The sequence below is a fragment of the Homarus americanus genome, unplaced genomic scaffold (genome assembly GCF_018991925.1).
Source record: "Homarus americanus isolate GMGI-L3 unplaced genomic scaffold, GMGI_Hamer_2.0 scaffold39675, whole genome shotgun sequence".
In the NCBI taxonomy this organism is placed as follows: Eukaryota; Metazoa; Arthropoda; class Malacostraca; order Decapoda; family Nephropidae; genus Homarus; species Homarus americanus.
In genome coordinates, this window is record NW_024736071.1 from 16,459,449 (window position 1) to 16,478,583 (window position 19,135).

General features: G+C 41.3%; 1 protein-coding gene across 5 annotated transcripts in view; it reads right to left on the minus strand.

The window, feature by feature from the left end:
- Window positions 1-2,416: 2,416 nt before the first annotated feature.
- LOC121871824 overlaps window positions 2,417-19,135 on the minus strand; it is a 61,930-nt gene continuing 45,211 nt past the window's right edge. For 4 of the 5 annotated variants that reach the window (XM_042374337.1, XM_042374336.1, XM_042374339.1 and 1 more), the window contains 2 exons: window positions 15,540-15,692; window positions 2,417-4,678 (listed from right to left, as the gene is read on the minus strand). In XM_042374337.1, the coding sequence (XP_042230271.1) occupies window positions 4,478-4,678; window positions 15,540-15,692 (354 nt within the window). In that variant the 3' untranslated portion in view covers window positions 2,417-4,477. The remainder of the gene's footprint in view (window positions 4,679-15,539; window positions 15,693-19,135) is intronic. The other variant, XM_042374340.1, reaches the window with a different exon arrangement.

Here is a 19,135-nt window from a genome sequence, read left to right on the forward strand (position 1 = left end):
CTCATCCTGTTAAGTTTTTTCTCCCTCCATCTTCACCTATTGAAGCCTGACTCTCATAACCTCTACAGCTTCACCCCTCTTGCTTACACTCTTACCTCTGCCTCTGTTATCATATCTTACATATCTTCCGTTTCTAAAACAACCTCGTCTCTTCCCTCCACTCTCTATCCCACACACACACACACATATTGCTCTCTCTCTCTCTTAGTGTGTGTTTAAGAGCTCATTCGTCTGACGTATCACTAGTGAGTTGACAAAAGGTTGAATAAAACGTCCACTGATGATTGCATACATAACATTTATATCAATGTCTCCTGATAGTTTTACATAGATTTAGTAAAATAATTTCCTTACGTTATAAAACATTGTGAAAGAATAGCATCTCCGAGATAAGTTATAGACAGACTAACGTTCACACCGATTCTTCTGCAGATATCAAAGACGCCTCCATCCCTCCCTCACCCCCCCCCTTACACTCCTCCCTTATCCCCACCCCCACACACCCTCCCTTTCTCCCTCACCTCCCCCACACCTCCCTTTCTCCCCGCCTCCCTGCACACCCCTTTCTCCTCACCCCCCACACACTCCTCCCTTTCTCCCTCACCTCCCCTACACACTCCTCCCTTTCTCCCTCACCTCCCTTACACACTCCTTCCTTTCTCCCTCACCTCCCCTACACACTCCTCCCTTTCTCCCTCACCTCCCCTACACACTCCTCCCTTTCTCCCTCACCTCCCCTACACACTCCTCCCTTTCTCCCTCACATCTCCTGCACACCTCCTCAATATCATTACGATTTTCCTGTGTTATTTTTGATTATCCAGGATCTATCTGCACCCAACACATCCCAAGACTCAGGTTCGAATCCCCTATCGTTTGTCCTGGCCTTGAACCACGATCCTAATGATTCAGTTCTAATACCATAAGATGCGTTGACTAGCATCCTCAACATCGTTAGTCAATTGTTTTTCTTCTTATTCTGGACTGATCTGGCTACAGAGTCGGTGGTTAAGTGAGAATTGTTAAAGGGTTAAATCATCATCGTTAATGGGGTGTATTAGCATCGTCAAATGGTTAAATTATCGTCGTGATCAAAGGGTTAATTCATCGCCAGAGGGTTAAATCGTCGTCATCAAAGGGTTAAATCATCATCAAAAGGTTGAATCATCATCATCAAAGGATTAAAATGCCCCCTAGTGTAACGCGATGACTTTACTATAAGTATGTCCCCACCACACTGCAGCCTGAGACCCTGTACTGACAACAACATCCTCTCCTCCTCTTGGGTGAGTAACCGGGAGCAAAGAAAGATCCACAACTCTGCCTGTATAGAGACACTGTCATAACATTATTAATCTGTTAAGAAGGCCTTTGATAGCAGAAGAATCGGTATAAGTACACAACAATATCCACACATCACATTGTTTTTATCAGTTTGACACAGCATAAGTTCCCATTTGGTATACTCTACGTCATGTTATACGTCTACGATACGTCGAAGTTTATGTGGTCGTGGCCTCAGTACACCATAGCCAACACGACGCACAAAACTCAGCTATATAACCCACACAGAATAGCAGTTTATCTCATTAAACCAAAACAAAACAAAAATTCTACACGATACATTTTCACAACTTGGAGTAAAACAAATAAAATCAAGAGAGAAAGAATATACCAGTAAGAATATGGTCAGCAGCATATTAGAGAACTTAAGAATATGGCCAGCAGCATATTAGAGAACTTAAGAATATGGTCAGCAGCATATTAGAGAACTTAAGAATATGGTCAGCAGCATATTAGAGAACTTAAGAATATGGTCAGCAGCATATTAGAGAACTTAAGAATATGGTCAGCAGCATATTAGAGAACTTACCACAACAAAATGAGTTACAGCACAACATTATTATTTTTTTTTTTGCGTTAGATCATACCTGGAGAATATGCTTTAATAAATATCATACAAGGAATATTGCTGAATATTCCCTCCACTGACTAAACAGACTCTGGAACATATCATCTTGTCACCCGATGATATATCTTCCCTTGAGAACATACACACACTCACTACGGCATCTACTTCAGAGAGTATGTCCACCATAGAATACACTCATCATACATCTAGTGAAATAGGCACATTGAAGAGAGTAGCACTGTAGAGTATGAATGTAGGGGCGGCCAGCCATCCAGTGTATGCTTAAACCTATCTAAAGAGAGAGAGAGAGAGAGAGAGAGAGAGAGAGAGAGAGAGAGAGAGAGAGAGAGAGAGAGAGAGTACCAGCATCTGCCAACTATCACATACCAGTAGTTGAGAAATATGTACTTAATAACATGTCTTTTCGTATATAAAGTTAGAGTAGGTTAGGTTAGGGTAGGTTAGGTTAGAGTAGGTTAAGTTAGGGTAGGTTAGGGTAGGTTAGGTTAGGTTAGGTTAGGTTAGGTTAGGTTAGGTTAGGTTAGGTTAGGTTAGGTTAGGTTAGGTTAGGTGTACTGGTGACCCCGGTAAGCTGGCGTCCCTAAACTCCTACTCAAGTGCTTTCGGAAGGCAGAGGAGTATAGTGGAGCTACACACTGCAGTATATACAAGTGCTTGTGGCTACTAGTGTTAATGGTCAACCTAAACTAACCATTAAGATAAGGGTCAAGTCTTCATGTGACCTAGTTTCAATAGCACGTCTCCTAGTAGATGGGATATGTACTAGGTCTCCTCTCCTCAGTGTAACACCATTCTGGCCTCCGTAAACTGGGCTATTTGATTTCTTTACAGATGTATCATTTGAAAGCTAGTACAAAATGATAAGACTACAGTGAGTTAGTATTTAGTTCAGTGTACATTTTTTTTAATTGTGTTAAATGGTGACATTCACTTCAAAATACAACTGATCTGTAGCAATTCATTCCTCCATTAAACATCTTCTTACAGACACACAGATCAATACTGTATTATTATATGATATCTGTAATCCTCGTTCCTTTAACTTCTATAAGACCCCGCTCATGTGATAAGTTAATAAGCTATGCCTTCACTACAGCTGTATTCTAAAGTGCATTTTGTATTTACTACTTAACAACACGATACATAATGGATAATTGATTTATTTTCATTTTTGGATCTTTTGTTGTGGCTGTCAGGCGCCGGAACAGTTATTAAGAAGCCAACTAGTGTGGCCGTGTGTGTGTGTGTGTGTGTGTGTCTATAGTGTATCTAGCTGTTTAAATATATCATGGCGAGACTTTTACAGAAAAGAAATAAATTCGAGTGTTGGGGAAATTTATGTTAAGTTCGGGGCTTAAAACTGGAGTAATACTGGTAGCTAGCCTATGAAGGCACACACTCACACACACACACACACACACACACACACACACACACACACACACACACACACACACACACACACACACACACACACACACAGGTATGATCCCTTAAAACCTTCGCCAGAAATATTGTGTTAGGGTGCGTTCTAATTCGTCGAATTTCTGCCAATCCTCTTTCATTCTGTAAGATACACACTGTTGATTGGTCAAATTATGGGCACTGGGAATATACTTAGAGATGTACTTTACTTATTGGTCCAATTTAAGCCACTCTGATATCATCAAGTAGGATAATTGAACCTGGTTGGTCGGGTTTTCTCTTTTGATACTAAACGGGCGTCGTAAAATTTACTGTGATTGGTTTATCTAGACGAAAGACGTTTGGAGATGCATTGTGATTGGCTGATCTTTTATCTGCCCTGTCGGAGGTTTATGATTGGTCAGACTGTCGCCACTTTACTGCGTGTTAGAGGACAAGATGATGAAGTATTATGTAAAGATTTATTAAGTATTTTTGTTTACGGTTTCAACAACACCTGGATCTTGTTAAACTAGAAATTAATAAATGAATAGATAGATGTATTCACTAGAGAGATACAGAGCGACAGGAGGAGAGAGAAAACACCCAAAATTTAAGGTCGTTAGCGAAGGTCATCATAGTTTGAGTGACATTAATGACTTGTACCGAGCATTAATGAGACGTTATGGTATATTATCATCATGAGTGACATCCTCCATACTGAGATACAGACAGACATCGAAGACAACACGTTCCTATCTTCACACAACCTCCCTGGGCCTTCTGTAAGCCGAGGACATCAATGACTTCACTGAGCCATCAATTAAAGACATCACAAGAGAGCGGTAACTTCATTAAGCCATCTATTCAAGAAAACTTTTAGCATCTGTCATCCTAAAGGGGAAAAATCCATCATAGATCTTAACTGAGTATTTTCACCCCAATGGACAGGACAGTTATCTCGACAGGGTGATGGGTCGACTAGTGATAAATTCTCTCCCTCTCACGTGTTCACCAGAGATCGTGGCTAAACCAATCGTTCTTTTTTTTGTTCTTTTTCTTCTTCTTCACCGTCAGCGCCCCTCCCCCCTACACCCAGTCCCCCGGGGCGTGAAGGGAGGTGGAGGGAGCTGCGAGTCCTCAGGGTTTGGTCGGACATCGGCAAGGGCAGATACGGGAGAGGAAGGTAGCGAAGACTCGACCCATTTGGACGTACCAAGGACCTCTCCGTCGGTAAACCCTCTCTCCCTGGATACTCCCAGGTGAGGCAAGACCTGCAGCGCCTCCTACTGTACCTGCTCCTCCTCCTCCTCCTCCCCCAGTAGCTGCTGCCGCCTCGTCCTGTAACATAAAGAGATTATTAATACGCAGAAGAAAAAATATGTGCGTGTGTGAATTTAAAAGATGAAAAAAATGTCGTAAAATATTTATCTGCATTTTTTTTTATTTGTTGTTGTTGTTGCTGTTGTCTCTTAAGTTAATTAAACACAAGAAAAGGAATTTGTTTATAACACGTCTAAACTCATGCCTCTTGACCTCACGACGACACACTGTTGAGATTTCAGACAACATAACCTTGAAAATATACCACGACGAAGCCTCAAGGTCGCATAAACCAAATTAACGGCTTGGTTCTTTTGTCAGGATATTGGGGGAGGGGACGTGAGAAAAGAAGGAAATGCGTATGGTAATGAGAGGAAAATGAAATAAAATAAGAGTTGGAATAATAGAACAGGAGTTATGGAAAGAGTGAGATATAGATTTTGGAGAAGTGAAGGAATAAGAGTAGGAGGGGGGGGGTGAGACAGAGGGGTAGGGATAATGATACGATAAACTAGGAGACAAAATTACGTTACCTTCCCTCGTCCCTTGGTAAGCTGGTGCCTTATATGACAGCAGCAACTCAACGATATCATTCACCCTCTCCCTCCTCTTCTTCCTTCACCTCCTTCTCCGCCTCCTCTCCCTTTTTTACCTCCTCATCTTCCTCTTCTAACCCTTTCTCCTCTTCCTTCTTCTCCGCCCCTCTCCCTTTTTTACCTCTTCCTCTTTCTTATCCTCTTCTTACCTTCTCCTCCTCTTTTACCCCTTTCTCTTCCTCCTTCGACCTTTGACCTTCTGAAACGACGTCATCATCACCATGGCAACTGGAGACGCCGCCACCGTTGATTGGCTGAAATGGCTGGGGGGTGGAGCTTGTCTGCACATATACCAGCATCCGAGTGAAGTTTCTTCGTGTTTTGGTTGCTTGAATTCGTATTTTGAGCGGTAGTCGGCAGCGCAGCATAAAAGGTAAGGCAATGTGACGTGACTAGTGATTCATTGCTCCACGGAGTGAGAAATTAACCCCGCGGGATGTAATATACTTGTGGAAATCGAGATGTTTGATCAATGGCCAACGTATTTACTCATACACTTAAATTTATTCATAGCCATTTACTTTTGTCTGCTAGTCATGTAAGTTAGCTAATATCAAACACATACATAAATGTGATAATTTAAACATTTGTATATGACCATCCACAAGACAGCGAAGAATCAGTGTTTACATTAAGCTCGTCCATCTGTACGGTTATGGGATATGGTGAGGTTTAGTAGTTGACCTCCGTGATGTATGGCGGCGCTGGTTGACCCAGACCACGAGGCATACACTGGGAAATTCGCTGGGTCGGCTACGCAGCGACAAACAGCGTTTGTAGGGGAGAAATCCACTACACGGTAAGTCTTATTCCTTTTGCCTTGGAAGCTGACCCTCAGATCAAGTTATATCATAAAAGACCCAAGAAATGTCTCATCTTACGCCCACACGAAGGACATGTGAATCGTCTTACTTTATTCCTCGTCTTTTAATCTTTCCAATATTCTATATATAACCGTGGGTGAGTGGCAGAGGCAGAGATTAATCAGGAAGGTTTTGAATTCCTCATCCCACACCCTGAAAATGTGTTCCTTTACAACAGTCACTTCTTCTTCTTCTTCTTTGCTGTTGTTATTGGTCTTCTGCTTCTTATTTTCTTCTTTTCCTTGATGTTGTTGTTGTTGTTGTTCTTCTTCTTCTTCTGATGCCTAATGTTCAATCCTTCAATTTTAGATCAATCAATTTGAAACCTAACCTAAGCTAACCTTAATCTAACCCAAAACAGTATATCTTGGAGACTTGTTTGGGTAAGTTTTTTAACCATTTAAAATATGAAAGTAGACACCAAAACATCACCTTGTAACACCCCGATAAGGTAAGCTATATTGTGATGAGATTTGTATAGTCTTTTAGGTTAGGTTAAGTTAGGTTGGGTTAGGTTAGGTTTAGGGCTTAAAGTAATAAGAGGGGAGGCTTAAGTCTACCAGTGACGCGCTTGTGACGGTATGTGAGCGACCTGTTGTGTTCCTACTCTCTCTCTCTCTCTCTCTCTCTCTCTCTCTCTCTCTCTCTCTCTCTCTCTCTCCTTCCATAGGATGCGTCGTTTAATTAACCTCCTCACCTTCATTTATTCTTAGCAACAATAACAACAGCTCGGTTAATATGGCAGTCATGTACCTTAACAACGCTTTTGGTTCATTTATTCGATATTTTCAACCAATGGCTGCCATAACAAGCCTCTATGTGATGATCAGACACCATAAACACCATCACCATTATCTCCTACACTATCAATCACCATCCCAGCCTCCGACATCACCTCACCCTCAAAATCACCATTCCGATCCCTCTGTAACCTACCGTCTCTCTCCTCTCCTCTCCTCTTTCCTCTCCTCTCCTCTTTCCTCTCCTCGCCAAAATCAATAAATGAGGTGTATTCCTCTCTCACTCTCTCGGTCATCACTCCTCACCAGAAGTGGATAAGCCAACTTTATTTTGAGGCTGTCCCCGTCTCTCGAATGCCATCCTGGGTTCCAATATTGTATCTCACATTCTCTCGCTGCCAATAAAACCTCTAACTCCCCCACCCCCACCCCCCTCACCCCCACCTCACCCCCACCCTCACCCCCCACCCCCACCCCCCTCACCCAACCCCCCCAAAAAAAAATTCCTGATTTGTAAAGAGGAAATGTTGTTCTATCTTTTATATTCCACTTCTATTTTTAATCCAGTGTTTGTTTACGTGTGTCTATAGAGTGTAGGAGAAAGAGAACACTTTGGTTGACTGATATGAAATGCCACAATATATAACCGAGTGTAAATAACATATTAAGTGTTTGTTGTTGAGTAACTTAGCTAACATCACACAACTAATGTGTCTTTATTTTACATTTAATATCGTCTTTTTGAGGATAGGAAGACTTTATAAATATCATTGTGAGATATTATGGTAGTTTATAATATATTCACGTGTGTTGAATACCAAAAACTAAATAAGATATAACAGGTGAGTTTGTTGGCGTAATATTTTGTTAATACAAGGTACGTTACGTTACACTATCCTAACCTAACTTAACCTTGCTAGACTGGGGACGGGGGTTTTGTGACACGGCAGATTGGCAGCCTTTGTGATCCATTTTACTCAATATCTCAGCAGTGTGAAGAGAAATGAAAAGGTGCAGGTGTAGGTTAGACTGGAAGAGGTCTTGTGACAATATATTCTTTCCCTTGAAATTACCAACACTTTAGACGCTGCCAGACATTTTTTTTTTTTTTACAATAATACTTCAGTAGTGTTCAGTAGATCTTAGTATCACTATCTATAAAGTTTATTATTGACATCTATCTTAAATATGTTCACAAAGAGAGAAAGGTTTATTTAGAGGAACTTTGTGTGTAAACTGTTTAATCGGAATCTATCCTGATAATTTTCGTAGTTTTTTATTTTATTTACAGTCATGTCTCTACTTTACCTTCTAGTGAGCAATATAATATCCCTCTCTTTCTTCTTGATATTTCCTCTCTCCCTATTCCCCTCCCTTCATATTAAATCTTTCCCCCATCTTCCACAACTATATCTTTCTCATTATTTCGTCTCATGTCTCATCTTTCTTCAGTTCCCCCTATACATTATTTTCATCCTTGTTTTCTATTATACCCATTTTCTATTATATTCCACGCTTCACCACCCTCTATCCCTTATTCTAACCCCCTCCCCTTCTCCTATACCTCTCACCGTATTCCTCGGCTCAGGTAACGAAGCAATTAGGTCATATGGTTAAGCAATTTGAGCCTAATGGTCCGACTCATCGCATTACCTTGCCCGCCACGTCATATATGTTAACATTAATAAGATTTAAGACGAAAGTACATCACATTTAAACGGGAAGGATACTACTACTACTACTACTACTACTACGACGGCTTCCTAACTACCCGTCTTCCTAGCAACCCCGTCTTCCTAGCAACCCCGTCTTCCGAGCAACCCCGTCTTCCTAGCAACCCCGTCTTCCTAGCAACCCCGGCTTCCTAACTACCCGGATTTCTAGCAACCCGGCTTTCTAGCAACCCGGCTTCCTAGCTACCCGGCTTCCTAGTTGCCAGGCATCTAGAGAGAAAAATCTAAATTAAATTAATATAACAAGATGTTATCTATTTTAAGAATAAATTAATTTTCATTTTTTTGTGGACGGAAGAATTATTACGTCCTGTTGACATGACGCTGACAGGCAGGTCTCTTGTGCCCGAGGCAACAGACCGACACAAGGGGCCCACAGACCGACACATGGGAAAAAAAGAAGGAACGAAGGAAGGAGGGTAGGAAGGACGTACTGTATATTAACCGGAAATACTTAAGTTTGCCCCACTTCAAAACACCACAGTAAGAGCACCGTTTTCTATGACTTCACTCCCCGATCATCCTCGCCTCTGGTAACTATTACACCGAGTAAGAGAATATCCCCGTGTTTATATTCAACCCACAAACGCCTTCCGGGTAAAAAAAAAAAGATGGAGCGCCTCATTAGTGCTCCGTGTTCCAGGTAAAACTCCCAGGTAAGACTCCCAGGTAAGACTCCCAGATGATATCAATAAAGATATCAGGTGCTGCTTATCTCACCTACAGAACCGTGGCTGTATTGATACTAATGACGCAACATTTTATTTTTGTTTATTTTTTTGTATTCAGGATTGAGAGATATTTTTGAGCCTCGTTCATGGTGCAATTATTAACCTGAGAGAGTAATTAAAGAAGGTGATTATAAGAGCATTTAGTCTAATTTTTCTTGTGAATTAGGTCATTGTTTTTCTTTCTTGACACACACACACACACACACACACACACACACACACACACACACACACACACACACACACACCGGAAACTGATAATGCTAAACTGACGAATGGAAAAGGAAATGAAAAATGTGTCTAATTTATACTGAAATTAAAAGTCAGGCAATGTGGTGGTGGTGGTGGTGGTGGTGGTGGTGGTGGTGGTGGTGGTGGTGGTGGTTCTTGGTAGTAGTGGTAGTGTTGGTGGTAATGAAAATAGTGATGGTTTTTCTTATGGTAATGTTGGTTGACGTGATAGTAGTTGTGGTAGTATGTGTTAGTAGTTATGGTGGTGGTGGTGGTGGTGGTGATAGTGGTAGCTGTGGAGGAAGTGGTGGTGGCAGTGGCGCAGTAAATTCACCCATTGACCAGAATAATTGAATTCCTTGATCATGATTGCAGTTTCGTTATTGATAGTGCTGTTGTTTTTGTTGTTTCTGATGGCATGGCTGTTGTTGTTGTTGTTGTTGTTTTTGTTTTTGTTGGTGTTGTTGCTGTTGTTGTTGTTGTATTTATTGTTGTTGTTGTTGTTGTTGTTATTGTTTACTTTTTAATATTTCTGTCTTACTCATTTTGTCTTTCTTTTCCTCGTTTTATCTCCTCCTCTTCCTCCTTCTCTTCCTCTTTCTCCTCCATAGTCTACTCCGCCCCTCCCCTTCACCCCTTTCTTAGCACCTCCCCTCCTCCTCCCCCTTCCTACCACCACCCTCCCCTCCTCCCCCTCCCCTACCCACCACCCCTCCCCCTCCCTACCATACACCCCTCCCCCCCTCCCCTACACCATACCACCCTCCCCCCTCCCTCCCCCTCCCCTACCATACCACCCTCCCCCTCCTCCCCGCCCACCACCCTCCCCTCCTCCCCCCCTCCCTACCATACCACCCTCCCCCTCCTCCCCCCCTCCCTACCATACCACCCTCCCCCTCCCTACCGCCACCACCCCTCCCCTCCTCCCCCCCCTCCCCTACACCCCCCCACCGCCCACATACACACACAACCATTGATCCAGACGATACCAGTAATGAATGACTGGGCTTCCCTCTGCCCCATATTTCAATTAAATATCCCAGAATAATCTTAATTAATCCAGCCAGATATAATTAATCCAGTCAGATATAATTAATCTAATTCGTAACTCGGGATGATTAGACTTAAATAAATTATTCGTCCATTGTTGATATGTTCCTTGGTTAACTACAATTGGGTGATTAGTTATTTATTTGGTATTTAGCATCATCACTACTGCTATTATTACCACCATTACTACCATCTATGCTACCATTACCATCATTTATATCACTGCCACCAATACCACCATCAATACCACCACTACTACCACCATCACCACCACTACCACCAACACCACCAACACCACCACCACCACTACCACCAACACCGCTACCACCGCTACCACCATCACCACCACTTCCACCATCACCACCACTCCCACCAACACCATTACCGCTACCACCAACACCACCACCACCAACACCACCAACACCACCACCACCACCAACACCACCAACACCACCACCACCCACCACCACCAACACCACTATCACCACCACCGCTGCTATCACCCACTACCACCACCACCACCACCACCACCACCACACATACCACCACCACCACCAACTACCACCACCAACCACCACCGTGTCAGGGTAAACCAATACTAGACGGTCGCCATGACAACGATACAGGGAGGGAAGAAGTGAGAAACTGGGAGAAAGAGGAAAGGAGGTGAGGGTGAAATAATTAGGAAAGCTGAAAGGAGAAGGAAGAAGAAGAAGAAGAGAGGGTGAAGAGGGAAGGGGAAGAAAGTTTTAAAATGAGGAAGAGAAAAGTGTGGGGGTTTGGGGGTGAAGAAGATAGAGAAGGAGGAGGTGACATGAGGAAGCTGAGAGTTTGGGGATTTAAGGAAGGGGGAAATGGGAAGAGGGAGAAGTAAGGGGAAGGGAAAAGGGGAAGGGGAGAAATGAGGGGAAAGTAAGGAAGAGTAAAGGGGGAGAAGTAAGGGTAGGAAGTAAGGAGAAGGGGAGGAAGTAAGGGGAAAGGGGGGAAGTAAGGAGAAGGGAAGGAAGTAAAGGGAAGGTGAGGGGAGACAGTAAAGGTTACAACGTGACATTCAATCCGAGTGAGAGAGAAAGAGACAGACAGACAGAGAAGGAATAGCGATAATCTCTTCCACCTCAAATATAAACAAACCCCACGTGTGTCCTCAGAGGGTACTAGGAGGTCACCCACTGTACGTTAGCCTGAAATTGTCAGTAAGAATCATCGACTCCTCTTCAATAGACTAGTAATAGGTTCCCACACAGCGGATTCTAACACGTCATTAAGATAAAGGTCTCCATTAAGCTGACTAAACGTAAGCTTAATGCACCATTGTGTTATATAAAGTGGTATTGGTTTAAGTTAGATCGAATTATATCATATTTTAATGGTGCTTATTTTCTTCATTTGGTTTAGTTCCTTAATGCATATCTCCTCCTCCTCCTCCTCCTCCTCCTCCTCCTCTTCCTCCTTCTTCTTTACCAACCTCCTGTCCTCCTCCTGTTTCTTCCTCCTCCTCCTCCTCCCTCCTCCTCCTCCTCCTCTTTCTTTACCAACCTCCTGCCCTCTTCCTGTTTCTCTTCCTCCTCCTCCTCCTCCTCCTCCTCCTCCTCCTCCTCCTCCTTCTTCTTTACCAACCTCCTGTCCTCTTCCTGTTTCTTCCTCCTCACCTCCTCCTCCTCCTTGGCCTACCTCCTGGTCCTCTTCCTGCTTTCTCTTCCTCCTCTTCCTCTTCCACGAAATGTTAACCAATCAATTGAATTTCTTTGTCAGGAATAATTTAGTGGTGTAAACGCTCTCATCGCTAACTTATTACACATTCTTTCGTTAATCATTATTCTGTGTGTCTGGATTCATTACACGCTTCGTTAAACGCAGGAAATATGTGATATTGAAAAAATTTATTATAAACGTAAGACTCTCATTATCAACACGACATTGACACACCAAACACGGTATTTAAGAATATATTCATTAATTACCCACATTAGATATTTTACCAACACGAACACAGAAGCACCTCCTACCAGATGTTAATTACCTGAGAGCACAGGTGACGAAAACAAACTTTGGCCGAGGTAGTCATGGCAACAGGACATGGAGTCGTAGTTCCACCAACCAGCAGTAAGCATACAAACGCCACAGCTAATTATAAACCACAAACTTAATTAAAGAATGTGTCACTCGTGTGGCTAATTGTGGCTAGCTAGTGTAGTAAGTTAGACGATGGAATAAAATATCTTGTAATATAAACAGCTATCTTGATATCTTTAATTGCTTGGATAAGATATCGCAATAATCGTTTTCTTTCGTTCTCTACACCGTACCATTTTCTTCTTTAGAGTTTTTAAGAGGAATAACTTAAATAATTATGGATGAACAAACACGTAATAAATAAATAACAATAGAATAAGTGTAAATGAGCTTTGGTTAAATATTTTTGTACTATTGTTGTTCCAATGTTAAAGACGTGTGTTTAAACCTCACAATGGCTTCCAAGACGTCAACACTAAGACACTATAAGATTCATTTTCCTCAGTACTTTTCTTTTACTTTGTTTTACACTTGTTTTGCGCCAGTCTCCCCCCCCCCCTTTTTATATGGAAGTAGAGCAACGATAGATAGATAGATAGATAGATAGATAGATAGATAGATAGATAGATAGATAGATAAAACTGATCTGTCTCACCAACTGCTGTCTCTGTACCGTCAACTTCACTGATTGTAGTCATTAAATTTTGGCACTGGTGAACCGTCTGTGTCTATGTCTGTATCTGTAGCTTCATGTCTGTGTCTGTCTGTAGCTTTATGTCTGTGTCTGTGTCTATGGCTTCACGCTATGTCCTTCTACCTCTTCCACATCAACCCCCTTCCATTTCTTCTACACTCCACATCCTCCTTATCCATAGAGAGGGAGAGAGAGAGAGAGAGAGAGAGAGAGGGAGAGAGAGAGGAGAGAGAGAGAGAGAGAGAGACAATAGGTGAGGGAAATAGAAAGAAGAGAGAAAATAAAAGAACGGAGGGGAACATAGAAAACAAAGACTTGACCAAGGACAGACTTAAATAAAACCAACTAACTACCCTAACACACAACAAGAACAACCTCCATTTCTCCTCTGCCTCTACCTTAACACGTCAAACTGCTCTCAGTCTTATTTTATACTTTACCTTTTACAAATAATACCTCACTAGTCGGGAATCGAACCCTTGACCTCCTTACCTTGTTATTACTTACGGGATATATGTCGCTAATTAATGGTCAGTAGTAGACTAAACTGGAGAGACACTGAACACCTGTATAGAATTGTGGAATAATTGGACAGTAATCACAATACCACACAGGTGAGTAACTAACGCATTCATTTATAATAATATCTAAACAATGTAATCCAGGTAGTAAAATAGTATTTCGGTAAGATAAAAAATAATTACATACAGAATGTTGGATAATAATTTGTATATAAAAACCATGATGACTATAGCTGCTTAAAAGGAAGTAATATAACACCTTTTAACAATATAATGTTAAGGTACAAAAGATAACAGATTACCTTGACGATTATGTTAGACCAAAAGAATTTAGCGGGTCAGTCTTGGGTGACTCAGACAACAGGTATTTAGTGGTTGATATTTTATAGGTTAATGATGCATACCTGAGTAATAGTAACTTTAGATAAAACATGCGTGAGGTGTGTGTGTGTGTGTGTGTGTGTGTGTAGTAATATATAGTATTAGTATTACTACTACTAACTACTTATGTATGTGTATATATATATATATATATATATATATATATATATATATATATAAGCAAGTAAATCACTGTAGGTGCAAGGTGATTGCAGAAGAAAGTTGTATACATCTTCAGGGTGAGTACAGACTCATCCCTGAAGATGTGAATTACACGATTCTTTTCTTTTCCTTTTAGTAGCATATATATATATATATATATATATATATATATATATATATATATATATATATATATATATATATATATATATATATATATATATATATATATATATATATATATTATAAGTAGTAGTAATTGTAGTATTGTAGTAGTAGTACTCTCAGTAGTAGAAGTAGTAGTGATCAAGCTGCACCAGACAATTTAACAACTGGTTTCGTGCAAGTAATAAAAAATGCAAGATGCAACGCGTGCAATGTCCCTTTGTAGGTCACCTGGAGTTGGTCTACCTTCTTTAGCACCTGACAGGATATTAGATAAACTGTTATTGTGTAGAATAAACAACATTTACTCTCTCTCTCTCTTTCTCTCACTGGTGTTCAAATGTTTGTTAAGAAACATCTCGCGTCCTGACGTATAAGGTATCAAGATGCAGATATCAAACAACAGAGACAAGACTCTAGCTCGTGCAGTCTCTAAGTTCCATCGTTGTCAAGTTGTTGTTGTTTTACGAGTGAGTGAGTGAGTGCATACCAAGAATAATGGGTATATAAAAAAGAAGAATATAATATGTGCAATGAATGATAAAACTGCGTGCAAGTAGACTAAGTGACAGTATCCCCGTCACCTAATTAACTCCTTGAGAATAATATTAAAAAGCTCACTTTTCTAATTAATTCTCTAAGCTAAAAAAATAAAAAAAAATAAAGAAACGCACACGCCAAATCTTTTACGAGAGGTAGAAATATAATAAAGTTATAAAAGATATTGTCGCGTACGTTTACAAGATGCATGAAACAAAATCGCTGCGATGCCAATATGTAGGAGAGGATTCCAAATAACATTCCCTCGTGTGATATCAAGATGCTTAAGAGAAAAATTAATAAACACTAAACATCCCACGATTGATGTCAAGATGCACAAAAAAACACAAAAAAAAAACATCTCGTGTGGTATTAAAACACAGGAGATAATGTAAACAAAGTGGCCGCTGACGTGCAGAGAGAGAAGACTGATGGGAGGAGGGGTGGTTACCAGCCTACCTTCACATTAACTATATTATTGTTATTATTCTGAATCTGCCGCATACTGTCCCAAGCTTCAGCCTTTGCTTTGATCATTATGTCGGATACGAAACGACGAACGACCTCCATTAATCGCTCGTCTGACCTGATCTTGTCCGCATCTATCACAACCTGTAGGATAAGGTCACTTCAGGTGTTAATACAGGTCAGGTGTATGGGTCAGAGGTCAGGGTAGTTAGGGGGTGTGAGGAGAGGAGGGACACGGGTTGTGGGGTAAGGGGTGATGAGAGGGATTGTGGTTAGGGGTTGGTGAAAGGGATTGTGAGTGGGTTGTAGGTGGGGTTGTGAGAAAGTTGTGGGGTGGGGTTATGTGGGGTGGGGTTGAGGGGAGGGGTTGTGAGGAAAGGTTATGAGAGGGGTTGTGGGGAGGGGTTGTGGGAAGGGGTTGTGGAGACAGGTCGTAAGGAGAGAGGGATGAGAGGGAGGGAGTGGGATTGATTTAATTAGGTCATTGATGGGGAGTAATTTACAGAATGATTCAGTGTTAAGAATTCAGTATGATGATGATGATGATGGTGATGATGATGATGATGGTGATGATGATGATGATGATGGTGATGATGGTGATGATGGTGATGGTGATGGTGATGATGGTGATGATGGTGGTGATGATGATGATGATGATGATGATGATGATGATGATGGGTAAACAGGATGATAATTTAATACATTGCGTATGATGATTTAGCGTTCTGAGGAAGGCTAATGGTTTAATCCATTTGAAATTTATGGTTTAGCCCTACGAGGATGAATGGTTTAACCCTTGGAAATTAATGGTTTAATTCTTTGTTATTGATGGTTTAACCCTTTGAGAATGATGGTTTAACTCTTTGAGAATGATGGTTTAACCCCTTGAGAATGATGGTTTAACCCTTTGAGGATGATGGTTTAACCCTTTGAGAATGATAACTTAAGGTTCTATTGACTGTAAGAGCATTAAAAAATTTGAAATCCCCAAAGACTTAAACCACCATCCTCAAAGAGTTAAACCAACATCATCAGATTAGTTATAAACTACGGTTAAGTGTACAACAAGAGGGATAAATTTTTTTTCGGAAATTTCTCATTATTTTTTTGCCATAGTTTAATGTTTTCTCACAGTAACGCTTTCATTTATATTTTTGGGGACTTAGACACAGACACAGACACATACTGACAGACACAGACATACTGACAGACACAGACACATACTGACAGACACAGACATACTGACAGACACACACACATACTGACAGACACAGACACATACTGACAGACACAGACATACTGACAGACACACACATACTGACAGACACACACACATACTGACAGACACAGACATACTGACAGACACACACATACTGACAGACACAGACACATACTGACAGACACAGACATACTGACAGACACACACATACTGACAGACACAGACACTGACAGACACAGACATACTGACAGACACAGACACATACTGACAGACACAGACATACTGACAGACACACAGACACATACTGACAGACACAGACATACTGACAGACACACACATACTGACAGACACACACATACTGACAGACACACACACATACTGACAGACACAGACACTGACAGACACACACACATACTGACAGACACACACACATACTGACAGACACAGACACATACATACTGACAGACACACACACATACTGACAGACACAGACACATACTGACAGACACAGACATACTGACAGACACACACACATACTGACAGACACAGACACATACTGACAGACACAGACATACTGGACACACACACACATACTACTGACAGACACACATACCGGACAGACACACACATACTGACAGACACAGACACATACTGACAGACACAGACATATTGACAGACACAGACATACTGACAGACACACACATACTGACAGGGCACAGACATACTGACAGACACAGACATACTGACAGACACACACATACTGACAGACACAGACACACACTGACAGACACAGACATACTGACAGACACACACATATTCGACAGACACAGACATACTGACAGACACAGACATACTGACAGACACAGACATACTGACAGACACAGACATACTGACAGACACAGACACATACTGACAGACACAGACATACTGACAGACACACACATACTGACAGACACACATACTGACAGACAGACATACTGACAGACAGACATACTGACAGACACACACATACTGACAGACACACATACTGACAGACAGACATACTGACAGACAGACATACTGACAGACACAGACATACTGACAGACACACACACATACTGACAAACACACACACATACTGACAGACACACACACATACTGACAGACAGACACACACATACTGACAGGGTCATTTTTCACTCTATTCAGTTCTTCAGTAAATAAGTTGATCTGATCTTGAAAATACTTAAGGTTTAACTGGTAATATTCCTTAACATTTTCCTCATAGATTTTACTTAAGAAAACTCAAACTAACTTTTTTTTACTTGTCTGTAATTCTTATTTTTTCGTTGTTCTAGGACAGGCAACTAGAAATATTAATTACTAGCCTGCGGTCAACAATTACTATCCTTCTCACTAGCCTGCGGTCAATTTCTATACTTATTACTAGCCTACGGTGACCTATTACTAGTCTGCGGTCAACAATTACTATCCTCATTGCTAGCCTGTGGTCAACAATTACTATCCTCATTACTAGCCTGTGGTCAACAATTACTATCCTCATTACTAGCCTGCGGTCAACAATTACTATCTTATTACTGGTCTGCGGTCAACAATTACTATCCTCATTACTAGACTGCGGTCAACAATTACTATCCTCATTACTAGCCTGTGGTCAACAATTACTATCCTCATTACTAGCCTGCGGTCAACAATTACTATCTTATTACTGGTCTGCGGTCAACAATTACTATCCTCATTACTAGCCTGCGGTCAACAATTACTATCCTCATCACTAGCCTGCGGTCAACAAGCAATCTCCCTTTATAAGATGTGGCAATAACTGGTCACCTCGGCTTCTGTCTTCCTACAGGAACCTTAATTGGTAAGATAGTTCTTTCGTATTTATTTCTGTCTTTTTCTGATCTTTAGTCCCGGCAGAGTTCTATTTCAGAGAGAGACAAACAGACAGGGAAAGACAGAGTGAGGAAAGACAGACAGACAGACAGACAGACAGGGAAAAGACAGAGTGAGTGAAAGACACAGAAAGACAAAGAGAGAGAGAGAGAGAGAGAAAGACAAAGAGAGAGAGAGAGAGAGAGAGAGAGAGAGAGAGAGAGAGAGAGAGTTAAAGACAGAGAGACAGGCAGACAGAGAGAGTTAAAGACAGAGAGACAGACAGACGGAGAGAGCAACAGGAGCATACACAAACAGAGAGAGAGAGATAAAGAGAGAGTGAAAGAGGGAAAGAGAGAGAGAGAGAGAGAGAGAGAGAGAGAGAGAGAGAGAGAGAGAGAGAGAGATTGCTATAATCCAACACTTAATAACTTTTTTTTTTCAGGTGCCTCTCACTCAGGTGTTCTTACTGAGAGTCTAATTAACCTGCCAG